This window comes from Plasmodium vivax, chromosome 11 (assembly GCF_000002415.2).
Source record: "Plasmodium vivax chromosome 11, whole genome shotgun sequence".
Taxonomy (NCBI): Eukaryota; Apicomplexa; class Aconoidasida; order Haemosporida; family Plasmodiidae; genus Plasmodium; species Plasmodium vivax.
Window position 1 is genome coordinate 638704 of NC_009916.1, and position 26609 is coordinate 665312.

Here is a 26609-nt window from a genome sequence, read left to right on the forward strand (position 1 = left end):
TTTTTTTTTTACACTTGTTGCGATTTTTCCAGTTGGGAATAACGCCCTGATTTTCGGAACTTCCCAGCTTCCCAGCATCACAGCATCCAGCTGCACAGCTTCCCGCCATCCCGCCAATTCTCCACCGCAGCTTTAACGTTAACTTTTTTTTAAAATGTCAAATGGGCAACCAGCGCGCACGTATATGAGTATACACCTACGCATAGTAAGCTAACGAGGGATAAAGAGACTGCCGAAGTTTTTTCAAAACGGCTATTGTGAGCTTGTGAATTACTCGATGGGTCAGTCCCCACGCCCAACGGAATGGCACACTGCACCGTTCACGATGTCGCGTATAACGTCCACCATTGCCATTTTACTTCAGCCCCATTTGTTATGACAAGCGATGTGCCAGTTATTTTTTCCGTCGTCCCGCTCACACTGACATGCACACACGAAAACAAATATATTTATGTGCGCAGCCAAGCAGTGAAAACCAACTTCAAACCATTTGTGCTTCCTTCCAGTGTCCATATGTACCTCCCCATTTGCTTGTTTGTAGAAGGGAACCAAAAAAAAAAAAGAGGGCGCCACGAGACAAAACGAGAGTGAAAAGTGCGGGTAATTTTTTTTTTTTTTTTTTTCCCATTTATAATTTTTTGGCTAGTCTGAGGAAAAGTTACCACAATTTGACGCCTCCATTTTTTTTTATTTTTTTTTGTGACATATTGACTGGCCCGCTGGGCGGCGAGGCGAGCAAGCGAGAGGGGAGAGGTTCCTCGCGAGGGAGAGTGTTGGCCATGGCAGATGTGCATCTGCATGTGCATCTGCTTATGGTTACGTGCATGTGCATATGCATCCGCATATGCGTCCGCATGTGCACGGCGACCACTGTGCTAATCGTGTCTGCCCCCTTGGGGGGAGTATTTCTGTACGTCCCCGAACAAACCCAGGGGATGCGCACCTCATTGTGAAAAGGGCTGCCGAAATGCAGAGTGGGAAGAAACGTAAAAAGGAAACCACTCGGCATTTGCACCCAAAATGCATACCCACCCACCAACATACAACACCTTTTTTTTAAGCGAACATTTTATTAAAGTGTAGATGGAAAACTGCTCTGCTCTGAGTATAATTCACTCGTTAAGTGTCACCCCCTTGAAGGGGTCCACTCTGGCTAGCCACAACATCGCGTCAACGAATGAGCGCTTCTCTTTGTGGGGCATGCCGAGCTGCACACGTGGGCACAAAATGGACCAGTTAAGAAGCAGCGGAAATGAAGAAAAAAAAAAAAAAAAAAACACCACAAATGACAACGCGTAAACTGTTACCCTGTGCGGGGGACCACCATTCAGCACGCGGACTGATTGATGTCCACCTCCCTGTGCGCGATGGGATCATGAGAATAACTTTTAACCAAATTGAGGGGGAAGTTAAATCTGCTGTTGCTGCTGTACTTGTTCCTCACCCCATCGTAGTTGTAACTTTTTTTCTCCCCCCACGAATGCTCCAGGTAGTTTGAATTTCTGCAGTGCTGCTCAACGCCTCTTAGCTTCGCCTGTTTATGGGCCCTACATTTGTCCTTTGCCCTTGTGGTGTAGTAGGCGTCCTTGAGGGGTGGTACCCTGCTGGGGCACTCCGCATCGGTTAGGGTCAGCTTGTTTATTCGTTCCTTTAGCGATTCGTTTTCCCTTACAAGTGCGTCAATTTTGTTCTCTTTAATTTGGTAGTTGCTCAGGAGGATGCGGTGGTCATCTAAGTGCTCACCGTAGTGGTCGCCATAGTGGTTACCGTACTGCTCCTCGTAGTGCTCCCCGTAATGGTCGCCATCGCCCCCCTTACCCGTGGTGATTCCCCCCCGCGTGGCTACTTCTTCACCCCGGGGGGTTTCTCCCAAATCGGCGCCGAACAACTTCATAATCGTCTTGTTGACCGACTCGGTGCGGATGGCCTGTTTCTTTTTGCTCAGTTTTTCCCTCCCCGCCGGGGGGAGACTCCTCATCGTGGTTGCATAGACGCTGCTTCCCGTGATGGTGCCAGTGCCGCTCCTACGGATGGCATTTCCACCCATGTTTTTCTCCTCCCCGTTTAGAGCAACTAAGGCACTTCGCAGAGAATTTACCCTTCGCACTTCTGCGCCCATCACTACACTCGAGTCAGTTTCCGTAAATGCCTTTCTTTTGGGGAGGGCATTCTTTTTCTCCAAACGGTTGGTTAGCTTATTTCCACAGGTATCATCAAATCTCAGTAGGAAGTTCATCGCATCGGTTCTTTTCCTTTCATTTTCAATTTCTTGTAATTTCCTATAACAGGCTTTGTAGAGTATATTAGTGTTATTGTTTGAATGTTTTAGCTTTTGTATCTCCTCTGCTTTTTCTGCTAATTCTTTTTTATACTCCTCTATGGTGTTCTGCAGCTGCTCTATTTGTTTTTTTTTGTTTTTATGTTCATGTGGGGAATTTATTTTTGGTCCCTTCGGGTAAGTAGACACCCCTTTGGGGGCGCACCTGTTCGTGCCGCCTTCCTCCGCTTCGTCTTTGCTCCCCTTCGGGGGATTTCCCGCGTTCTCAGCATTTTCGGCATTCCCAGCATTTTCGGCATTCTCATCATTTTCGCCATTCTCTGCCTTCTCATTGTGTGTCTGCCCAGGGGGTGCGCTCTCCACGTGGGGGTTGTCCCGTTCACCTGGGTTGCCACACACCACTTGGCCGTTATACCTTCCCTGCTCTTCCCCTTTAAATTTTAGCACACCTTCCACAGCGTCACTGCGATTGGGTTCCTCTCCCAGCATGTCTCCCGTGGCTACACCATCACAGGAAGGAGGATCTTTATGGTTCGAGCTTGGCGCATTACCGCAACACCCTTCCTCTAAATCAGCGCTCTTGGATTTTTCCGCCAGCTCATCTTCCTCTTTCCTATCTGCTGCCTCTTCCGCTTCGCCATTTTGGGGGGAATTCCCAATGGGGAGATGACCCTCAGTCTTTTCGTCTCCCCCTTCTGGGTCGTTGCCTTCGTTGAGCGCGCTGGGGGGGTTGCCCTTCTCGCATTTGTCCAGATCGGCGTTCCCCACATGATTGCTTCTACCGCGGGGGGGTTCTCCGTCTAAGTGGTTTTCTCCATCTAAGAGGTTTCCCCCCTCTTCGTACTTTTCTCCCTCTGCGTGTTTTTCTCCATCTACGTGTTGTTCTCCATCTACGTGTTTTTCTCCAACTACGTTTTTTTCCCCCTCTGCGCGCTGCTCCTCGCTCCCCCCCTTCCCGGCGCCACATTCACCCCCCCTGTGGGCGACCCGCGCGCCCTTCACGAACCGGAGCAGCGTCGAGTCCTGTATGAAGCTGTACATTTGCCTAACCATCTCCTCCAAGAAGGTAATTTTCGCCTTGGCCGTCACCCCTTCACCAGAAGCAATAAAATCATGAGCACTCCTGGGGCAGTCAATTTTATAGTTGACAAAAATTTTGGACTTTAAAACGTTTATTTCTTGTCTGCCGAATGGGAGGAGAGGACCTACTGCAAACGCTTCTTTTGGGGGGTTCCTTTTTCTACAATCTGTGTGGTCATCCACTGAAATGAAAAGCCCTCCTTCTAATCCAGAACTTACTAGATGCTTAATGCTAACATGGGAACAGCCAATTACTTTTTCATTGCTTAGATACGTAAAATTGAGAACCCCCGTTTCTTTGATGTGAATGAGCTTATTTTTCATTTTGGCTAGCACTTTTCCATTACACATTTGGACGGCATTCTGCACAACTACAGAAAAGTTTTGAGGGTACTCCTTTATGTAGACGCACTGAAGTAGCTTCTCATTTGAATACACTCTCACTTGGGTAATTGCCCTCATAAGAATGGGTTTATACATCTTAAAATCGATTCTAAAATACATTTTGGTGTTAACAAGGGAGTCGAAAAGGGGATTTTCATCCCGGGACTCCTCTAACAGGTGCAGATTTTTACCCTGGCAAGGTGCAGTTGCGGACACCCCTATGATGCGCCCCTCCTCCTGTTTAGACTCACTTACATCTACGTCTTCAATCATCATGCATTCTATGGTTGGTCTTTTTTTGGAGTACTCAGATGAGCATCTACCTTTTGTGTGTGCCCCATTTGTTCTCTCTATCGAATTGGCGATTCCTCTGTCCTTTGTGGGGGTGCCTTCTCCGTGGTGAGCTGCTCCTAATGCGCGGTTCCAGGTGAGCATTCCGGAAAGTCTCTCGTCTAAGTCCCCCTCTTTGGCTTTTCCCCCCTGGTTACTTTCGTTTAAAAGCATTTTTTGCGCCCCCAAGAAGCGTCTCCCCTTTTGTTGGTAACCTGTGTACGTTCCTTTACTCAGGGGAGTTTCCCTAGCCATCGATTTGGCATTCCCAGTGGGATGAAAAATCCTCCTTATTTGTTCTTCCCCAATTGGTGTGTTTTTCTCTTCAATTTTGTTCCCCCCTTCGGAGTAACCTCCACTTGGGATCACACTAACGGGTGCGGCCTCAGAAGGGAAGTAGGAGCGGATAGGAGACTCCTTTTTTGCGTCTCCCTTGGAAGGGGTCATCTGCACCACCCCCGCTAAGTGTTCCCCCCTGTGAACGCTTTTCTCTTTCGTCTTTTTAAAACTACTTGCTATTTGCCCTTTTCCGCTTTTGTCTAACCTCACCTTATCGTCTAGAGGAAGTACGCCCAATTTGTGTACGCACATAATTTCTTTTTCGACTGATGGTTTGCTGGAAATGATTTTCTCGCTGACCTGTTCATGCAAAGTGTGCCCCTTTAAGATTTCCTCCTTTTTATACTTCCAAATATCAATGCTCGTTTGTTTCTTTTTGCACACCTTGCCGCTAACCAAATGGGTGGCGTCCCATTTGTGGGTATTCCTTTGTGCAGGTTCAAGCTCCGAAGGCTTGCAACTTTCAGGAGCCCACTTTTCATTTTTAACATTATCAGCTTTTTTCGAAGTAGCCATTTTTGCTAACTTGTTCGGCTTTTTTTTTCTGCCATAAAGGGTTAACGAGCTACCTGTGGGGGTTACTCCTCCATTGGGTGAAGGGAGTGTTTTTTTTTTTTTCTTTTCTTTTGATGCTTTATCATTCAATGCTTTGTCATTTGGGTTGCTGCCTACCACGTTTTGGGGCAAACCACCGCATTCGTCTAAATTCTTGGCGTCTTCACCGCTTGCCCGCATTGGGAGCGTACCATTTGTGGAAGCCTCAACAACATCATGTAGTGCCTCGCTCAGGTGGGTCTCCCCCCCATCGTGGCTGCTGCCCCAGTTGATGTTTCTCAATTCTCTGCAAAATAAAAACGCTCCCTTCTTCCTAAAGCTGCTAGTGTCATACCAGGAATTGTTTGACACCCTCTCGAAGCATTCATTGGCGTTATCTTTAACATGATATGTTGGTACGTTAAAATATTTCGGTTTTATTTCGTACCTGCTGAATAAGTTCTTCCTCCAAAATGCGTTCGTGCACAGCTGTTCCTCGGGAGTGCTCAGTTGGTTTTTTCTATACAGCCCATGCATATTTCTTCCCCCCCCGCGGTTGCCGCTACTTCGTCTTCCTTGTCTGTCCCCCCTTCGTTTGCTTTCCCCCTCGCTGCTATCCACACGTGTGGAAGTTTTAACAAAAACAAAAAGGAACTTCAAAATTGGGAATAGACAACCGATGCGGGTGTACATGTAACGATCTTAAGGGTCATATCTGCAAGGGGTACGAACGGGCTCCCTACGTCTGCTAAATCTTAGCAGTGTTGCTGATCGCATATGTGCATGACCCACACAGGGGGGTATATGCCTTCACTGCACACTGGCGTGAATTTTTTTTTTTTTTTTTTGCAAAACTTGCTTTGCGAGGAGGTAGACCAAGTTGACAAATTTAAAAACTACTCTTCGCAGCAAGTGCGTACAAAAGGTGCCTTCCGCGTGGGCACCAACAAGTGTCCACACACGCAGCTGCGTAATAGTACGACACAACTATGTGTACGCGTACACACACATTTGACACCCAGCAGGGGTAAAAATTCAGCACAAAATGGAAGCCACAGAAAGACAAAAAAAAAAAGGGTAACATTCGCGGGAATATATTCCCCGAATTTTTACAATTAAAATTGTACACATGAAGGTGACAAAATTTACTCTACATCGTTTTGGGAATGAGCCAAGTGGAGCGAAAATGTTGTAGCTGCTAGGCAACGCAAGGTATATATATACATTTTTTTTTTTTATCCTAAACGTGCGATAATTTTGCTTTCTACAAAAGGGCCAAACTAATGCGGAGATTTATGTGCACATATCGTTTTGCCCAATTGGCAGGGTTAAAGAAAAAAAAAAAAAAAAAATATACACAAATACATATATGCACATATATATATGCACATATAAACGTAAGGGGAACTTTTGGACCTGCCCGCGGGCACATGAAAGAATTTGCCCTTTTGGACAAGGCCTATGTGCAGCTAGGACACGCACACTGCGACAATGCAACTGCGCATACAGCACGCGCGTAAAGGGTTAGCCTACACGAGTAGTTCTTTTTTTAAAAATTTGCAAAAGGGTAGGTATCACATCGTTTTTTGCTTCACCACAGGGGAATGCAATTTCGCGCGTGAATTATTTCTGCGCGAAGAGGCGGCCGGGGGGAATGCACAAGTAGCACCAAAAAAACAAAAAAATGTATATATTAAAATAAAAAACGAAAAAAAGGAACTCCCCCAGTGGGGGTGCCCAAATGGGGGAAAAAACGGTTCCCCGGGCTGCAGTTAGAAGGGCGATATTTTGTGGACCCCCTTCATCCGCGCCCCACCTGGTGTCATTTCCTCTTTTTCTTCTTCTTATTTTTGTCCTTACTACTACTGTCGGTGTCCTTTCCCCCCTCATTCGTTGAGCGCTTCTCCCCGGAGTGGTAAATCTTCATGCTTGTTAAAAACAAATCGCGTAAACCACATTCGGTGCATATATTAGACAGGGTGCTCATCCCTTTGGGATCAAGCTCGTACATGGTCTTTGGAAGAACTCGCGCATCATCCAAGTCCTCATACTCCTTTAAGATTATATCATCCATGCCCCTACAGTCGAAATGCTTCCACCTGAGCTTATTCAAACTGTTAATATAAAAATCGACCTCTTCCTTGGGCCCCTCGCATATTATTATACCGGGGTACCCTATTTTTGAGTACCCCCCAATTTTTAATTCTTTCGCCCATTTAATTATGCAGGTTCTTTTTACTAAACTAAGAATATGGTGCGAGTAGCACAGGCGTCTAGCCAACACCCTTCTGTGTTGGGAATAAGTCATTCCGCTGCAATATAGAAATGTCACGTGGTCTTTGATAAGTTGGTCTTTGGATGAGTCAAATGCTTCTTCCTCTGCGTTTTCTTCCCTTTCTTCTGATGAGGAATAACTCTGGTCCACGAGAGTCTCCTTCCTGTTTTGTATATTTTCCACCAACTCGTTAATTCGGTAGATGATACTTAAAATGCTGTTTTCATGCGCTATATAATTTGGCATATCTTTGTACACTTCCTGGTTGACATAATTGTTCATGTCTGGAGTGAAATTTTTTACATTTATGTTAATGAGTAAAAATGATTTTAGGGGATAATCTTTGGGTAACTCGAAAGTTAAATTTATCACATTGTCACTGATGTTTTCATCATTCAAATGCATGTGTATTATAGTGTCCCTCTTTTCGTCATTTTCATTTTGAATGGCTAGCTCTTTGTCCTTCACATAAATAAGTTTTAACGCTTCCAGTTCTTTTCTTTGCAACTCTTTACACTGAATTAGTACTTTATCTTTTTCACCTTTTCGCTTAACGTCATGTGGTTCACAATCCGCTTTTCCTTCCACCTTTGTAATATGCCCTTCTCCCGATTTGTTTTTGTTTCCCTTCGTATCCCTTGCCTTGCGATGGGTTCCTACTTCCCCGGGGTTACTTTTTCGTGGTTTTTCCTCATCCAATGCTTCTCTAGGATTTTTTTTGTCGTTATGCAACATAGTACTGAAGAGGGGCCCAAAGGTTTAAAGCGCAAAAGGGAACAAACTAGCGGATGGATTGCCCTTTTCCTTTTGGCCTGTTCTGCAATATGTATGTCATTGGGGGTAATTACTGCTTTGTCGCAATTGCGCAGAAAAAAAAAAAAAAAAAAAAAAAAGCTAGATGCCTGAACGGTTCATAATTTTTCTCATATCACAACGACTTTTTTTTTTTTTTTCTTCATGGGACAATTTTTGGCTAATTAGAAGAACCTCCTTTGACCCACATGTGCATCTCATATGGCAGACTATTATGCGTAAACATTACAGGGGAAAAGTAAAAATGGTAAATTGTGCCCTCCGTAACGATAGCTTTGCTGGGTAAGCTGGACTGCGTGAACGCGCGACAGTGCTTAGTTCTTCCCCGAAAGCAGTTAAAAGCGCAGAAAAGAATAATCATTAGGTAAACGAAGTAGGGAGAAAAGCAAATATACACCACACGTACGATACGTATGGACACCGGTTCGATGTTAAAAGTAGCATTTTCTCTAATTTGTTGAAATGTGGTAAGTGCAGAATGCGTCAGCTCATCTCCGTGGTTCCCGTTAGAGCCATGCATATAGCTTCCCCTTTTTGCGCACACTTTTTTCACCCATTATACTTAGCGGCATTATGCGCACGGGTGAATGATTACCAAATTGGGAACCCCCCTTTATTCAGAAAAAAGGGGCATATAATTCAACCAAAAAAACAGACATTTGGTGCTTACCCCTTACGCGCAGATTGCCTTCGTAGCTCGCGTAAGATACATACGGTAACCTTTGCAATATGCTATTTGCAACCCGTTACACCAGTTTTACTCTCTGGAGATCTACACTGTTGCAATTAAAGAAGGTATTATGACAGTCGTTAAAATTTGTCATTTTTTCCCTTTTTTAAGCAGCCTTTTTTCGGCCTACAGAGACGTATTACGTTTTGAAAAAAAAAAATAAAAAGACTAAAAAAAATTATAGCGCAGTGCTATGCCGAGTTAAAGTTAATGGCACGAAAAAAAGGTGTCTCGTGTGGGTTGGTGGTGGAACGGGTGGATAAACGCGAAAACAAGTCCTCACTGCTTCGACTCCTTTTTTGGCTTTGGAACAACGGGAAGTGACATATTCTGCGGAAAAAAAAAAAAAAAAAGCCACATGATACCACATCAACAATGGAGGAAAATCGTCCACTTAGGGAGCAGCAGAAATGGATGTAGAATGGATCTCTAAATGGACCTACCTGCAGACAGCGATATCTTATTTTGGCGATTGGTTCATTCTCTACAATGGCGAAATAGGCTAATCTGAGAGGAAATTTAAAAAAATGGCATTAATAAGTATGTTCATCTTTCGGCACAAAATGGATGGGCGAAATGCACACGGAGAGGCCCTCATTACGTATGCATCATGTGCACAACTCATTTGATCGCCTCTCTGTTTAAGTACCTCGAATAATGTCCTACGTGAGATGCCAACGTGTCCCTGTGGATGTTTGTTAGCCATTCCCTACATTAAAAAAAAAAAAAAATAGCGTAACACATGTGTATAATTTTCGCTTTACCACACAGCGTGTGGGGGGTGCCTGTTTGGGTGGCATTCCTCCGTCCCAGCGTGCTGCGTCGATTCACTCATTCGCTCGGCTGCTCAGCTGCTCATCTTTGTTCTCTTTCAAATTCGTTCGACTGCGCGTCGGCATACCATCTAGTCGTGTCGGAGTGCCCCGAGCCCTGATACTTGCTCTGCAAGTGTTCCAACTGCGCGTGGATGTTAAATCGGTCAAAGGCAGACATTTTGCTATTCCCCCCGTTGAGAGCTTACGTTTTCCAATTTGGGACAAAATTAGCTGTTGTTTCGCCCCTTAGTCTGGCGTGAATTTCAATATGATGGAAGGACTTTAAGACGAAGATGGGTGGCTGTTCTTCTACGTCACGCACGTACAAATGTGACGACTCTCTATAAATATTTTCCGTTCGTTTGGGTTAATTCAACAGAGAGGTAGCCTTCTCGAAGTGCCGTTCGAATGGCAACTACCGTTTTGTAAAAAATTCGCAGAAAGGGCAACCCTCTTTCGATATTTTGATCAACGGGCATACAAAAATAATCCCCTATTTGTGGTTAAAAAAAAAAAAAAAATATATATTAACCATACGGTGTGCCCTTCCCTTTTGGTGGCTTCCCAAATTGACCAAACGTCACATTCGTAAAAATGTTTCAAATGCGTATGCCTGCGAATGCTGCTACGAAATGTACCTTGGCTGTCGCCTTTTTAACGAAGCGTTATTGAAACTTCATGCATCCACGCAATTGTCAAAAAGGAATGAAAAGCGTGACGCGAAAAAAGGCTCATGAGGGCGTTTTTCCAAAAGTGTTTTTTTAAGAAACAAAATAAAAAATCACAAATAAAGAAACAAACGAAAAGGGAAAACCATATAAAAAAATAACCCACAATAAGAGCAACCTTACATATATAATTTTTTTTTTCTTTTCCATTTCGCCCGTGCCGTAATTTGGAGTTTCACACCCGCTGCCATAATGCACACGGATGGGCAGCCGTATTGTGCCATCTTTTCCCCTGGGGAAAGGCAACACTGTCCCATTTTTTCAATTAACATGAATGTGAAAGAAATAAATTCGCTTTTTTGGCGAACAAGAAGAACATAATAATGTCGCCGTGCCTCTTTCGTAAGCAGCCTTTGTAGAAGTTTTTTTTTCCCCTTTTTTGTATAACCTTTTTGTATGTTATGCGAAATGGGGGGGTGGTTGTCCTCCCACCGATATGTGCATCCCGACGTGCGCGCATAAGCTGAACACGCAAAAGAAGCAACGCGACCTTTTCTCCTTTTTGTCTTTTCACCATTTCTGGGAAGAGGAGCTGCCGCTACAGTTTAAAAAAAAATATGATAGAAGGGCACACTGCGAATGCGCGGGTTAGGCCAATGATGCTCAATTTCCAAACCCTCCCACGCTGCTATATCATTTACCAATTTTACTTTAACAAAAAGAACCCCCAATTGGGTAGGAACAAAGAGAGGCAATAAACACCTGCGTATGAAAATTGGCAAAGGAATAGAGGCCAGAGGGAATGTACTTCTTTTTGGTCTCCCCCTAAAAGCAGGTTGCTCCTCCGCTAAGCCACGTACAGCGCAGGGACACAAACGCACAATTGGATGTGCACAGGAGGGGGAACTTCACCCGGCTTACCATTTTGATCACCCCCTTCATCTGTGGGAAAAAAAACTCAGCAGCAGTTTCTTCATTAGAATTAAATTGGAGAAACAAATAGGTTTGTCTCCATCCATATGAAGAAATCCATAGGTGAGTGCCCCATCGCGCATCTACGTCCTCCGCGGGGCATCGCTTACCCGCAACGATGATAACAGCGGGATGTACTCTCTAAAACGTTCGCATTAGGGCTGAGGAAAAACGGTCAGACATGGGTTTTTCCCAACGAATGGCAACTCAGCATCACCTCGATGAACGTTTTCTTTTTCTTTTTTCGTACACTACACTCGCCACGATGGTGTTTCCTCTCTGGCAGCGTCGATTCAATGGGGTATTTTTTAATATAGTTGCGCGTGAGAAATATTCCCAACAAATGGACATACATAATAACGTAAGGCAGTACACGTGCCTATGCGCTTCTCTGCATTATGAGATAAAATATGAAAAAATAAAAAAACTAAGGCGAACACTGCCAAACGGTTTAAGTTTTCCTCAAATGGACAATTAAAAAAGAAAAAGAAAAGAAAGGAAAAGAAAATGGCACCTGACCGTAGACAAAGCGCAGCAAAACAAAAGGCGCAATTATGCAATAAAGAGGATGCTCATTTTATTTTATAGTTTACCTATCAGTGAACTCTGCAAATGTTGCCGGTTTGGCGCAAAACGGTAAGGTCTTGCTAAAAATGGTTCAGCAAAAGGGGGCAGTCTGTACCGCAACAAAAACGGGGGGTTACTTTTTCTTCCTTATATTGCCCCATTGGTCAAGCGAACGCAAAAAAAATGGGGCCATTTTTGCCCATGGGCGTCGCATCGGTACTATATACGTTAAATGCAATACATCCTTACATGCGCATATACGTACGTACGTGCTAATGACGTAACATACAATCGAATGAGCCTTTTTGCCAGCCCTACGATTAAAAAATTCTATTAAATTCCTCCCCCATTCCGTCTGCCGCGAAGCCGCGAAGCAGCAAAGTCCGCCACATGATAAGTATGTACGTATTATACGTTATGTATTTGTTTGCATGTACTCGCCGCTCACCTGTAAGAAGGCCTTTTTTTTTAAGCGCGCTTATCATGCGATGGACCATGACGCCATGTAGCGAGTGAACATGTATTATACATAAAATATATGCCGTAAAAAAAAGGTATATATATAATATATATGTAAATATGTAGAGGGTACCCCTTTTTTAATCTTCCTTTCGTTCGTTACAAAATGGGGCCATAAAAATGTACCACTATGCCCATATGCGTTCAAATGTTCGCAGTTCGTATGGCGCAATTTTTTTTTTTAATTTTTTTTTTTCATACCAAAAATGTAATGTATACTTAATTTTTTTTTTTTTTTTTTCAAATACTCTGACAAATTATGACGCAATTTTTTTGCATTATTTTTATACGCTCCTTTCTTTTTTTTTTCACCATTTTGTTATTTTTTCATTTCTTTGCCTCTTCATCCTGCCTCCTCTCAGCAATCCCTCCTTTTCTGTTCACCAGAATAGCCATTTTTCGTTCCTTTGTTTGATTTGTCATTTTTTCATCGCACGCGTAATTGCCGCGCGGATTTACATGCATTGTTATTATGGTATGCTTACTATTACGTACTTTTATGCGTATGCAATTCCGTATGACCGACCTACGTGTATTGTATGCATATTAGCCAGCCAATCCCCTGCACTCCTTCTTTGCGTTTTTATATTAAATGTATGATTTTTCAAATCAGCATATAGCATAAAAATACGAAACAAGTAGCATTAATTTTAATAGCGTGTTATCTTGTCACTCGCTGTGCCATCCGGTGGACCAATCGTCGTACCGCGACTATATAGCAATTTTTTTTTTACCCCTGGATTTTTTTTCATTTCTCATTAAAGGGAAAAATAATCAAAATAATCAAAATAATCAAAAATAATCAAAAAAAAAAAAAAAAAAAAAAAGCGTTAATTTTCGAGTAAAGGGCCCAAAGTATATAGCAAACAAAAGTAATTTTTTTCTTTTTTTTGAAAGAAGAAAAGATTTATGTTTTGAAAAAAGAATTGTTTTTTTTTTTTTTAATATAAGATAACATAACAATTCTTCACGTTATGTACGAAATCCCTTTAACAACTATCTTCGACTTGGCTGACGTTGTACATGCCATCGAAGCGAATTTATAAAATTGTATGCCGTATGTATTATCCTGTCGTAGCGGAATGACCAAATGAATGACTGAATGAATGAATATGTATGCGCGCTGAACAAAGGTATAACACCATCACGAATGAAGAGTGATACACTTTGCACAGCTTCAGCGAAGTTTTTAAAGCGCCGCAACTTAACCGTTATTGATAGGGAAATATAAAAAAAAACAGAAAGTAGCAGGTGCGCCATGCGTACGTATACATATATAACCGCCATGAACGCGCGAACCGTTTTTTTTTCGTTCTCGTAAATCTCCAAATTTGCAATTCCTTTTAAAAATTTGCTAGAGAACGCGAAAAAGTGGCTGCTGCGTCCTGTGTGTATATGCACAGTGTACATCTTTCTGTGTGCATTTGAGTTGCCCTTCCCCTCCACACGCACGCGGACCCCTTATGTACATATAGTCCCACGTTTCTTGTTACGCTTCTCCGCTCTACCTCCCTGCTTACATACTCGTGTGTAGTAACATATACTGGTGAAGCGCACACCGCGCGTAGGCACATATGGGTACACACACGTACGTACGTGTGTGCATACATAGTTACATACATTCATACGTGGTTACATATGCATAAATAAATACACCTGCCTGTGTGACTTCCAATACGAATGCTCCCCCCACACACGTCCAACCCGCTCACTGGTCTATGAGTAAAAAGATAAACATATAAAGATATAAAAAAACGATATAAAAACCGGTTGGTATCGATAAGCAGAACATCACATGCGCTTAGCAATAAATAAGCAAAAACGTTAAAATATTAACGATTTAAACGGGAAAAAAAAAAAAAAAAAAAATCGTTGGGGAAAAGAACAGGAAGGAAATAAGGTTATATGAACAAATATACCGTATCTACCTTATTGGAAAAATACCCGCATGAGCAGTACGTGCGTGTATGTCCAACTGTGATTTGCTACATGTGTGTGTGACTGTACCTGCGAGGGAGTGAACATGCTGCCCAGGTGCCTACATAGTGCGTATGCTGACATTCCGTTGTAATTTAATTGTTTTTTTTTTTACAAAATAGCCCGCAGTTTATTTACGTAGAGTGTACTTCATATTGGAGAAAATTACAACTCCGTAATTGTATAGGCGGGAGTGGAGAGCATGCCCTTTTACCCTTACACGCATGTTATAAGTGTATAAAAAAGAGGTAAATGTATAATTCGCCTTGTTCATGCGCAGTTGAGAGTGTACCCAATTGTGCGTACGATATATGTGCCTATTCATTTATGTGTATACATAATATGCCTATACCTTTCGTGCTGGTACGCCCGCAAGAATGAAAAAAAATTTAAGTACATATGCGCCTATCGAATGATGGACTAATGGCCCATGCATAGGTGTACAACATATACATACATGTGCCAAATAGAAGGTAAACGCTTCGTAAGAGAAAAAAAAAAAAAAATCCCAGCGGTAGAAAGAATAAAATGAAGATGTTAATGCAAAATTAAATTTTGATTTATTCTTCATCGTAAAGTAATGCTCCGCAAGATCGAGCTCCTTTCTGTCGCTTATTTTTGCATAGGCGTCGGACGTTTCGCGTGCGCGCGTTGGTGTGTTGTATTTTTATATTAACATATATGTGTGTGTACATTTTTATGCGCGTTGCGCGGTTACAATTGCCACCTACGTACGTGCCACATTACATGTGAGTATTATTTCACCAGTGAGCTGCCCCCCCAGTTGTGCCACGTCGCCTGCACAATCGCTCGTATAAGTTAACCTTAAACGAGACGTTACATATGCTGTGTACGTGGGACCTGTGCTCCACGGATAATACATTTAACGCGCATCAGCATTTGTGTAGTACCCACTGTTTATCCTAACCTTATGCAGATCCCCCTTTGTGTTTTTTTGGCGCTTTGAAGTTTTATTTTTATTCCCAAAGGGAGACAAAAGCGCCGATATGAACTCCGCATGAGTACCACACAACTGCGTGCGCCACGTTACATGTATGCCAAAAAATGAGTTTAATAAGTGCGTGTTTAACGTAGCCCAGTTCTGCAGCAGTGCAGGTAAAGAAAAAGGGAATTGTAAGAAAGATGTTTAATTTGAAATGAATTGAAATGATTTGAAACAATTTGAAATAGTTGGAAATAATTTGAAATAATTTGAAATAATTTGAAATAATTTGATATATTTTATTTATTTATTTTATTTTTTATTTTTTTTTTTTCCTTACTCGCACGAAGCATGGTTGTAAAGGACACCTACTCAAAATGAACCACAAGGGGGTGGAAAAGCACAAAAAAAATAAAAAAAAGAAAAAGCTAATTTGTAGGAATGTGTATATATATGCATATATATTCACACATATACGTATGCGTGTTTTTTTTTTTTTTTCCTTTTTTGGTGTAGCATGTAGAAGGTATAGCATTTTTCACACGCGCAAAGGCGAGTTAAAATATGTTTGCGTTTTTTCCCCACAGTTGTACAGTTACTCATTTACGTGCCTATACATGTAAAGAGAATTGTCGCGGGGACTCCCATGTTTCCCGTTGAGCTATGTGAAGGCATGCCCTGCCACTTTTGCTTACCATTTTTGTATTCCTATTTGGGCTTACATCTCTGCATGCCCCATTTTTTTTTTTTTTTGCCAATTCGTTTTATTTCCCCCACCGTGTGTTTCGTATCATACGTTCCAACACATCTGCGTGAACACACGTGGAGAAGTGCAAACGTACGGATGCGCTGTCCCTCTGCAGACTGCATTTTCGTTTCTTTGACGTGTGCACGCTCCTACGCAGAGGTGTAGGGGGGGTATCCTCAAAAGTGTAAATGCTGTTGTCCGTTTAGCATTTTCACGCTCTACTCACGCTACACATTCGCACATACGAATGGCCGCATGGATGACCGCACCTGCATGCGTGGCCTTTCGTAAAAGCAAATAAATCCACCCAGTTTTGTGCACCTACGTATTCACCATTTATTTATCTTTTAAAAAAATTACACCGAGCGATGTGATTTTTTCCCCCTTTCCCTTTTATTTTTATTTTTTATTATTTATTTTTTTTGTTTCATTTCCCCCTTCTCTTTCAAGCGTAATTGTCCATTTGAACGCACAAGAGGGGAGAGAGGGGTGCTAACCTGGCTGAGATTCGTTCTGGCCAAGTGCGCTGCTAGGCAGACGTGTAGGTGCAGTGGGGAGTCAGTACGTGCACACACGTGGCTCTCTCCCCACGAGAGCTGCTCAAAAAGCGTTGCTCACAACGCACAGTGCAATAATCCGGAGGGATACGCGAAAAAGGGCAGGGCCCACGAGTAGCCAATTTTTAAGGAAAGAGAAAAAGAATAAGCCCTCGCGAGTTGGATGCGGCGAAGGCAACACAATCGCGCAACGAATAAAAAAAAAAAAAAAAAAAAACACAATTTGCTGAATAGGAGAGGAAAGGAGAGCCATCCAGAGGGAGAAAGAACAACAAAATAGTTAATCGAAATAACCACCGAAACAACGTCGTCTTTAATATCATTTCAAGGTCGTTGCGTTGCAACACAGTTGCGTAGCGAATAGTTTTTTTTTTTTTTTTTTTTTTTTTTCTACTAAAAGAGCTAGGTATACCATCTTAAGGGACATTAACGGTTAGGCCAAATAAAACGTTTGTTTGCTCCGTTGACTGTATCTCCCCTTCCCTGTAGGCTTCATATTTTGACAGCTTTTCCCCCGACCCGGTCACACAGCGCGTAGGCACGTGTATTTTTGAGAGCGGGGGGAGGAGCATACACCGGAATTCCTGCACACGTGTTTACGTCTGCAGAAGGGATTACATCCGCAGAAGTTATTACGTCCGCAGACGTGGGTTTCGTCCTGCCGCTCCCCCCTCTCTCCCGTTATTTTAAAAAATTTCACTTCCATTGTCATGCTGGAAATGGAGGGAAGGGACGGTCCCAACGATGCAGAGATGGACTCCATTGCATCACCATTTGCGGAAAACAAAAAGAGGCTGTATTACAGTGAAGGTGGCAGTAACAATATGAACAGTTTGCGGGGGAATGCGAGAGGTGGCCCCAGGGGAGGTGTGAGGGGCAACGCGAGGGGAAGTGTGCGGGGCAGCGCCAGAGGAAACGTCAGAGGAAACGTGAGAGGAAGCGCGAGGAATAGTCAAATGAGCATGTCCAGCGAAATGAACGAAGGGAGTAGCGACTACGATCGAGCAGCAGCTATGCACGGCCTCGACCCGTTTAGTAGTCCCACCTACCAATCAAACAACACCAGTGCGGTGAATGCGGTGAATGCGGTAAATGAGGCAAATGCAGCCAATGCGCCGAATGCTACTATCACTTCCAATGACGCATGCAGCGCTGGTAATCATATGACGGGTTCTCTACGGAACCTCGTCTACAGTAATAGTAACGTCAGTGGAGGCAATCCGGGCAGCAACGGTCCCCCCACTGACAAGTTAAGTAACTTCCCCCAATATAAGGAGGGCTTCCTCGACAATACGGAGGTGAGTCATATGAAGGGCAAAAATTTTGGCAAAAGAGTTGGAAAAAACGTAAACGTGAATGGTATAAACCTTGGCAAAGGTAACATCACCAGCGGGGGGAGTGGCGCAGGTGGGCACAACCACTTTGGCGCTAATAAGAACGCAAAGGGGTTTAGAAATCGCTTCGCCCATTTTAACAAAGGTTCTATGAAGCATGGCGTGGGCAAGCCAAACCTCGGGTGGGACGATAGGGGCAATATTGGCGCGGTTGTCGGGGACGAGCGAGAAGGAGAGAAGGACGCAGACGACCACGAGGGCGAGCAGCAGGGGTTCTCCCTCTACGGCCGCAAGAACCAGCAAAGTGTACCAAATGTGCCAAATGTGCAAAGCCAGTATGGCCCGCGGAGTGACCTGTACCACCCCAGTGACGATGGGGAGGGCGCAGAAAGGAGGAACATGCCTCCTCCAAGTGAGGGCATCTACGGGGACGCGTACGGAGGCACCCATGGGGACGCGCTAGCGGACGGGTTCTACGACGATGCCCACAAGAGAAGCAACCAAGGGGTAGGCAAACCGCATAGCAGAAATGTGTACGAAAATAGAAAATTAAAAAACAACAAATTGTATGCCAACGTAGGGATCGATGGTGAGGACAATGACGTGGTGAATCATCCGGGGGGTGGCAGAGACCTCGATGGTAGCAGAAACCTCGATGGTAGCAGAGACCTCGATGCTGGGGATCCCTTCAGGGTCAGCAACAACCTACCTTTGAGCACACCCAACGATGCGGAAGCGAAAAATGTGGGCAACCAAAATATGGCAACAGATAAGGTACACCCAAGTAGCAACATGCACATGACCAGAAACGATAAAAATAATGCCACCGTGAATTATAGCAATGTCGGGAAGAAGAGGAAAAATGTAAAATTTGATAGCAACACTTTTCAAAAGCATAAGCAGAAAAAAAATTATTATAAGTCCTTTAACGATTCTTTAAAAAGGTACAGCAATAACTCGCTAAAAATTATCAACACGGGTGTAAAAAAGGGAAGCGATTCGTCTTTTTATGGCAATCGGGAGGGTGAAAAGGAGCTCCCGGATATGAATTTGGGCGTGAACACGATTGGCGGCCAGGTGCAGCCCCATGGGAATGACAGTGCAGCAAGCAGCGCCGCTTTAAGCAGTGCAGCGCTCGGTGCGCCGCCGCTTAACGCCGCTCTAAACGCTGCCACTAACGCAGCTGTGAGCGCCCCCCCCGGGGGAAGCAAACCGCCCGGCCGAAACAACCACGTCAGTAACTTCTACCCCAGCATGAAGAAAAAACCATTTAACAACATGACCTTCTCGCTTAACAAGTACCTCAACTCTTATGTGAATTTCGACCGAATTAAAAACAAAAAAACGAACAATGAAAAGGGGACAAACAAGGGAGGCGCCGCGGTTGCATCGGTGATGAGCGGTAGGAGTGATGCGGACGGGGGTGATAGTAGCGGGGTGAACCTCACCGATCGGAAGGCCGCAAACCCAAATGGAGATGAACCCCCTGGCAGTTACAGAGGCGGGTCTGGCGATCTCACCCAGGTGGGAAACCCCAGCGGGGGGAACCTCCCCGAATTGAATGCCCTCGCGAAGAACCTCAACTTGGAGCTGCTGAAAAATTTGAGAGACAGTCTTCAAAATGAACTGAGCGGGGGTGGAGGCAGTAAGGATGTCTCCAAGGTGAGGAGCAGCGGTCCCAGTTACATCGAGTGCCTCAGCGAGGTGTCCGAGATTAGTGATGACGAGGGGGGAGACGAGAGCGATAGGGAGAAGGACAACAACGGTGCCGATTTGGGAAGAGATAAAAACGCCTTCCCTAAGTGGACCAACAACATGGCTGAGGTGGAAGCGGCAGCAGGGATGGGTGGGGCCAATGGGACCTCTGCCTCACCCCCCGCCAACGGGGGGGTGGCACTTGGGTATGGCTCAAACCAGGGCCCCTATGGCAAATCGGACCTAATGCAAAGTCTTTACAGTCTGTATAGCGGTGGCAGAGGAGCGGATGGAAATCCCAATGTGTATGGTACTGTCCCAGCGGGTATAGCGGCGAAAGGGGAAGGCAGCAATGATAATGCGTATGAGAGGGGCATGAGCTATGCCTACGGAGTTGAGACTGGCCAGCCCCATTTTAACGTAAGCAGTGATGCAGGAAATGCCAACTCGTATGATCTAAATAGAAAAAACGCAGATGCGCATATGGGAGGGGGTGTGTACAGAGAGTACCCTCGCACAGGTGGGGCGGCCACCCCCTTTGGGGAGTCTAGTTTACTTCCTAATGTGAAGGAAGAAATGGGTGGTGAGCAGTCAGGTGGGAAGCCATTCCAAGGTGGAGCTGACTCAAGCGATAATTACCACCCCTTTGGGGATAGCAGAGCGGGCCAAAACAGCATCGATGTGAAGGAGGAAGAGGAGGGAAACCAATTGGGGGAAGACGAACCGGAGCCGTTTGCTCAAATGCGAAACGAAGACCTGTTCATCAACTCGTATATGCCGTACCCCCCGGAGAAGTACAGCAGTATGTACGAGCTGCACGAAATAAAAATTTTGTCCCCCCATATATTGAAGACCAAATTTCACAAGGAGGGCCAAAGCAGTTACCATTCCTCCCTAAAGGATGGGAAGCTAATTCTTCTACTTGACTTAGATAACACATTACTGCAGGCTACCTCCTTTGCAAGGTTCAACATGGAATTGCCTCTGGAAAATTTCGTTGATGAAAATGGAGAGCCAGAATTATATAAATTTTTCCTCCCCTACTATAACTTTTTTTATTACCTAAAATTTAGACCCTACGTACGTCAGTTTTTGCAAATCCTATCACTATACTATGAACTGTCCATTTATACCAACGCGACGAGGGAGTACGCAGATGTAGTGATCGCCATTTTAGATCCGGATAGAACCCTTTTTGCCGATAGAATCGTTGCTAGATGCAGTTCTGCTGATAGGGAGGAAAATAAAAACTTCTCCAAAATATACCCAAATGTAGATTCCAAATATGTCATCGCTTTTGATGATAGAAAAGACGTCTGGACGGATATCCCCCACTCACATATTTTAAAAGCAGAACATTATAATTTTTTCGAGCTAAGCAAATATGATATCATTTCTCATTTTAAAGAACCCAGCACTTGTAAGAAAAGATTCGTTGACATGGATATGCATCTCCATTTCATGACCAAAGTTTTGCTGAAACTGCATAAGCAATTTTTTGAAAGACCTCTGGAGGTAGATGTGGGAAGACTCATTGATGATATTATGCTGAGCACACTATGCAATGTGGGAGTTTACTTTACAGGGTTTAGAAAGAACTCAAAAAATTCCCAACATGTGCTTTCATCAGATTGTGAAGATAGGCAGAAAGAAATAGCCCTGGAATTGGGGGCCAAAATTTATACCAATTATGATATGCCTGGAGTTACACACATCATTGCTGCGAAAAATTGCACAGATAATTTAATAAAATCGAAGAAGGCCAATTATAACCACATACAGAAGGTTCACACTCTGTGGCTTTACCACTGTAGGGGCACTTTACAAAGTGGAGATGCTACCTACTTTGATGCCGATGAGTTATGCAAAATTTATAATAACAAACCGCCTCTGCACCCCAAAAAGGATCACTGGTTTTTTGGCAATAAAGACGAAATGAGGAAGCAAGATGATACCAGTGAATGCGTCAAAACTGAAAATCTCAAGTGTAGAATTTTTTTGGGGACAGGTGAATACACCAACGATGCAGTTATATGCTCCCCACTCGAACAAATCAACATCAAATGGATTGAGAAGGAAGTCAAGTTGAGGCAAATTTATGATACCCCCGGTGCTGCTTCGTCCTCTGATGGGGTGGGAGGTGACGGGCAACAGCGCGACAAGGGTGCAATGCGCGAGAGGACTCCCCACAGTGATATGAGCCCCCTGGGTGAACACATCGACGAGGATGACAATTTTGCTTATGAGAATGGCCACGTGGAGGAGGACGAGGGGGAGGAAGTGGAGTGCGAGGGCGTCGGCACTGACAACGGAACGGGCACCTGAAGGGGCACTTGAATCGGCCAAATCTGCATCGTCAGTAGGAATTAAACGCCCTTTTGTCCCGTTCCTTTTCCCTTTCCCCTCACCTACGTTTTTTTTTTCCTTTTTTTTGTATCACCTTTTCTCGATGCACTTCCAAATGAATACATTTTTTGTGACATTTTTTTTTTTTTTTTGTTACCTTACGGGGTGTGCATCACACATTAGCGCCGCTCCCATTTTGACGCTCCACATTTCCTCTTTGTTCCCTTTTTTTTTCCCCTTTCCGACTGGTGGTGCGCATCAAAATGGTGCCTCCGCACAGTGGCGGCCGCTACTTTTCCAACACTTTGAAGCTACGCACATTTGTTCATTTTATTATAAAAAAAAATAAACTCTACAAATGTGCATGCTGAGTAGCACTCTTTGGGAACTTTTGCAAAATTTTAATCACACCACTATGGGGTACACGCCACTTTGGCAAAGTGAGCCTCGCGTCGAGGGGATAACCCAACGCACTTCAATGAGTTTGCGCTGGAAAATGGGGGAGATGCTTCTCTACGCATAGGGATGCCTTCCCGTAACCGTCGCACTGATTTTTTTTCCCCCGTTGGTGGGCAATACGCACATGTGCTTCGTAGCTGAACGGGCGGGGGGAAGCCAGAAAAAAAAAAAATACACACATAGATAGGTATATATATGATATATGTATGAAAGCTCTTTCTCCTACACAGCCCCATCACAGGGTCGCCTTGCAAACACTCCCGTAAATAGCTGCACACCGTTTAGCCACCCCTATAACGGTGCTTCTCCCCACAGGGGGAAAAAAAATATCACACGCTGATGAACTACACACACACATGCAGGGAGTAAAGTAGCAGCTATGTAAATCCAAAATGGCTATCCTTAATGGAAAACCCCGAATGGTAACTCACCACTGGTCTTTTTTAAAAAAAAAAAAGGGAAAGATGCGCTTGGAAAATGGCAAGCTATGTGGAATACCCCACTCGAAAGGCATAACTCTTTCGACAGAGCGGGGTCATTTTGCCGAATTTAAAAAAAAAAAAAAAAAAAAAAGGATACCCATAGGCACAATCAGAAGGAAGAAGAGGCCCCAATTTGCCTCTTCCCCGAGTAAACAGCCCCTTTTTAAAATGGAAAACTTTCAATGAAGGGGGGATTTCCCACTGTCACTTCACCTTGCGCAGGACAGAGACAATTCGGCCGACCTGCACACACACAGGGGCGGGAATAAATGGGAAGGCAATTTTACAAACATTTTAAAGTCATTTTGTGGGAAGGATAATTTTCGCTTATCCAAATTGGCACTTTATTTTCGGGGGGAGGGACAAACTTTGATCCCCCCTTCGAAGCAAACAAGTAAACCACTGAGACTCCAAATTGGTGAAAAGTAACTCCCACCAGCCAGTGTTAACCACTTCAGGCGAAAGACATCTGCCCAAGAACACCGCAAATACATTCAAAAGGACCAACATATATAAATGAACAGATAGGCACACACGCAAGTGACCAAAGGGGGAGTGGCGTCTATCTTCTTTCACTCCCCATTTGATGAAAAGGTCAACCGAGGGGACACATCAGGAAAATCTCCAAATGAGTGGGCCAGACAAAAAATACATCACCGTGTATTACTGCAGAAATGGCGGAACCGGCCAAGGGAAGGACAGGAAGAAAAAGGAAGAAATGAATAAGGGATACGTGACGATAGAAATAACTAGGATGAACCAGAGGATACACCCCTATAGGAAGGCAAAAGGGCAGCTTATCTCTCCAAAGGGGAGTAAGCAAAGTGGCATGCAACGCGGCATGGAACGCAGCATCGAACGCGGCATCGAACGCGGCATCGACCGGGGCAGGAAGTTCCTGGCGAGCTGCATAAACTCCCTTTTGAAAGAAAACGAAAAGTGGAGCTGGACGAAAATGCTCCTCGACTTGGTAAACGACACAAAAAAGAGAATCAACGAAAAGATTAACGCTTTCTTTAAAGTGTTCGTTTTAAGCGCAGATTACTTCCCCAATGAGCTGCAGATAAATGATGACGCCATGACGATGATGAGGGGTGGGGGACCAACTGGATCTGTGGGCTACTTCAACGCAGAGCACGCGAAAATGCTGCTCGAGTCTGCATCTGTATATGATAAAAAATGCACCACTAAGGGGATAACAACCCAGGGGAGCTTCTCTCCTTCGAGATGTCTACCAATAAATAGGGACCACTTCGGATACGCCAATGCTAACAGGGTTCTTAGCAACGAGGGGGTGAGGGACAACTACTATGCGCAGAATATGACCAACCTTAATCGCTTCAACAAATCTCTTTTTAACCACGACTTATGGGGACAGTGTGGCCTTTTTTCCCTCCCCAATTCGGGCAATGATTCGTATTTACCGCAAAATTGGGGAACCCCCTACCCGCATACACACTCTGCTCCTAAAAAACAAAACGTAAAAAACTTCTACATTTCTGTGGTTAACAAAAAAACGAATGTGAAAGAGGTGAGGAAGATTAGTCTGATGGAAATTTGCAGCTCCCCCTATTTCTTCCTCTGCCAAGGGTTTCTCTCAGACTTGGAGAGCTACTTGGCTCTGAATCACTGCCTTTTGTATCTTAAGGTAAGGGAATAAAAAAAAAAAAAAAAAAAAAAAAAAAAATGGCGTTTTTGCCATGAGGGACCACGCGCCCCCGCATTCCCCCCGCGGGAATTCTTCGCAGTTCGTTATGGACGAGTTAACACTACGCGAGTGCTTACCTTCGCCAGCACCACGCTAACACCTCGCTAGCACCTCACCACCACCCCTGCAACCTCACAACTTCGCCACCGCGTGGACGCCCCGTTCCCCCCTCAGAAAAACGAAGCAGAGCTGTCGCAGGTCCACGTGAACTTCTTCTCCTCCCTGATAGACGTCGACGAAGTGAATTTCCTGGAAGAAGGGGTGTCCAAATCCATCCTCAGACTCGCCATTAGAAGACTCACCACTTTGTTTAAAATCCCAACTGATCAAATCAAATCGGTGGAGTTCTGTCTGTACCTAAAAGGCAGCGAACAGATGGAGACCCTAAATTTTACCGGCCAGAGTATTTACAGATATTCCATTTTTATATTTTTAAGCAGCAAAAAGGGCAACTTTGTGGAGTTCCCCCAGAGTGGGCTGAAAATTATGACCATGGCTGGGAACTGCATCATATATGAGTGCTCTGGGATGGGGAGTGATTCCGTCCAGGGGGTCGACTCCAACCCGAAGAGCACCGGCTTCAAATTCGATCTCTCAGAAGAGAAACTCTTTTTCCTAAAAGTTAACCTCAAGGAAAATGTAGATTTGCACCAGTTGTTAGTAAGCGGAAAGGGTGCTGCCGCAACAGGTGATATGCCACTTCCCAGGGCCCCCCAATTTGCCGAATTGTCCTGCGCAGGCTCTCCTAACTACACTTATTGCTATAACTACTCCCCTCCATATGCCCATATCACCTCCAACCGTGTGAACCTCACTAGCGCGGCCTTTAACCCTCTGACCAACCCATTTTCGTGTGTTCAGCGCAACGTGGACACCATTAACAAAGAGATAATGCAGCTGAACATGAACAGTATGCGCAACTTATACTTAAAGACGAAGACTGCTAAGAATTGCGCAGCCCCCTTTGTCGTGCCCCTTTCGCAGTTTTCGCAGCACCAAATGGGGGCGAACTCCCCCCAAGGGTGCTAACCCAACATATGTTGCACGTGAAGAATAAGTTACCCATTAATGTGTACAGTTGGGAAGGGTACACAATATTTTAAAAATTAAATTCGCTAGCGGGTTGTTTACATATCACAGGGGGTGTAATCACCTCACATGTGTGTAAAGAAAAAAAAAAAAAAAAAAATAATAAAAATTGTTCCACCGAAAGGGTGTTTACTTTTTCGCACACTTGTTATTCCCATGTGGCATGATTTATTCATTTTTTTTTTTCTTCGATGCGTAGATATCTCGTTTCACCAAACTGAAGCGTCCTAAATGCATGTCAACACACCGTATCGACGCTGCCCAACAGAGGGTATATACGTGTAAAGCTCACTTCCCAACAAGGAACGTGCATTTAAAGGTATAAAAAAAAACACCATCAAAGCAGCAACATGGAATGCTTCTCAACCTGTTTATGTTGGCCAACCTTTCATTTTCACCATTTTGCCATTTCAAGGAGTTGAACGTTTCTTTGTTTATTTATGCGACCGGTGTGAACACCATGCAGCTATTAAATAAAACGGGTGGTTATCTTTCTGGCCCTCCCAAAGTTCCCTCATCAGGGCAGAAAACGCACCGTCGGCCTAACACTCAAGCGTAGTGATTTCTCTTTCCGAAGGAACAGCCATTGTTGTAGCTGTTTTTTTTTTTTTTATTATTCCCTCTATTAACAACAACGTTGCTATAAGAATGACCCACCTGCGTTGTTTACAAAATTTAAACGCAGCAGCTACAGGAAGGGAACAGAAACGGGGGGGATATTTTATTCCTTGTTTAACCTCCTTTTCTTTCTCCCCCTTTGGAATTAAAACCATTCGTGGCACCCATTGTCACATGGAATGGCTCCTCATGTTTGTTTAACATTTGTAGCTTTTTTTTTTTTTTTTTTTTTACCTGACTTGTTAAGTTTTTTTCGGGAAACGCGCGTGCACGTGCAGAATGGCTAACTGGGAAAATGCACACTTGTGGGAGCACATGTCGGTACATGCGTATGCGTTAAGTACACACA

General features: G+C 44.2%; 6 protein-coding genes across 6 annotated transcripts; 3 read left to right on the forward strand and 3 right to left on the reverse strand.

Annotated features, from left to right (window-relative positions):
- Positions 1 to 1327: 1327 nt before the first annotated feature.
- Positions 1328 to 6198, reverse strand: PVX_114780 (hypothetical protein, conserved; the record flags this gene model as incomplete). The annotated part of the gene is made up of 1 exon (XM_001616294.1): positions 1328 to 6198. The coding sequence occupies exon 1, from the start codon at positions 5636 to 5638 to the stop codon at positions 1328 to 1330; it is 4311 nt and encodes a 1436-aa protein (XP_001616344.1). The 5' UTR covers positions 5639 to 6198.
- A 569-nt stretch (positions 6199 to 6767) lies between these two features.
- PVX_114775 (hypothetical protein, conserved) lies at positions 6768 to 8087 on the reverse strand (the record flags this gene model as incomplete). The annotated part of the gene is made up of 1 exon (XM_001616293.1): positions 6768 to 8087. The coding sequence occupies exon 1, from the start codon at positions 7953 to 7955 to the stop codon at positions 6768 to 6770; it is 1188 nt and encodes a 395-aa protein (XP_001616343.1). The 5' UTR covers positions 7956 to 8087.
- Positions 8088 to 8886: 799 nt separating this feature from the next.
- PVX_114770 (splicing factor, putative) lies at positions 8887 to 10059 on the reverse strand. Its single transcript, XM_001616292.1, has 4 exons — positions 9665 to 10059; positions 9413 to 9472; positions 9207 to 9270; positions 8887 to 9093 (listed from the first exon to the last, which is right to left on the reverse strand). The coding sequence occupies exons 1-4, from the start codon at positions 9754 to 9756 to the stop codon at positions 9043 to 9045; spliced, it is 267 nt and encodes an 88-aa protein (XP_001616342.1). The 5' UTR covers positions 9757 to 10059; the 3' UTR covers positions 8887 to 9042.
- Positions 10060 to 12000: 1941 nt separating this feature from the next.
- Positions 12001 to 12904, forward strand: PVX_114765 (hypothetical protein; the record flags this gene model as incomplete). Its single annotated transcript, XM_001616291.1, has 1 exon — positions 12001 to 12904. Exon 1 carries the CDS (start codon positions 12425 to 12427, stop codon positions 12902 to 12904), a length of 480 nt encoding a protein of 159 aa, XP_001616341.1. The 5' UTR covers positions 12001 to 12424.
- Positions 12905 to 17248: 4344 nt separating this feature from the next.
- On the forward strand, positions 17249 to 22299 carry PVX_114760 (hypothetical protein, conserved; the record flags this gene model as incomplete). Its single annotated transcript, XM_001616290.1, has 1 exon — positions 17249 to 22299. The coding sequence occupies one exon, from the start codon at positions 17249 to 17251 to the stop codon at positions 21881 to 21883; it is 4635 nt and encodes a 1544-aa protein (XP_001616340.1). The 3' UTR covers positions 21884 to 22299.
- Positions 22300 to 23053: 754 nt separating this feature from the next.
- Positions 23054 to 25582, forward strand: PVX_114755 (hypothetical protein, conserved; the record flags this gene model as incomplete). The annotated part of the gene is made up of 2 exons (XM_001616289.1): positions 23054 to 24493; positions 24728 to 25582. The coding sequence occupies exons 1-2, from the start codon at positions 23432 to 23434 to the stop codon at positions 25580 to 25582; spliced, it is 1917 nt and encodes a 638-aa protein (XP_001616339.1). The 5' UTR covers positions 23054 to 23431.
- Between the last annotated feature and the right edge of the window lie 1027 nt (positions 25583 to 26609).

What these genes read in the sequence shown, in the direction of transcription:
- PVX_114770 (XM_001616292.1), bottom strand. Translation starts at nt 9,756, where the DNA reads ATGTCTGCCTTTGACCGATTTAACATCCACGCGCAGTTGGAACACTTG. An exon ending in CACTCCGACACGACTAGATG is followed by an intron (nt 9,473 to 9,664) that starts GTATGCCGACGC and finishes TTTTTAATGTAG; the next exon opens with GGAATGGCTAACAAACATCC. An exon ending in TAAGATATCGCTGTCTGCAG is followed by an intron (nt 9,094 to 9,206) that starts GTAGGTCCATTT and finishes TTTTTTCCGCAG; the next exon opens with AATATGTCACTTCCCGTTGT.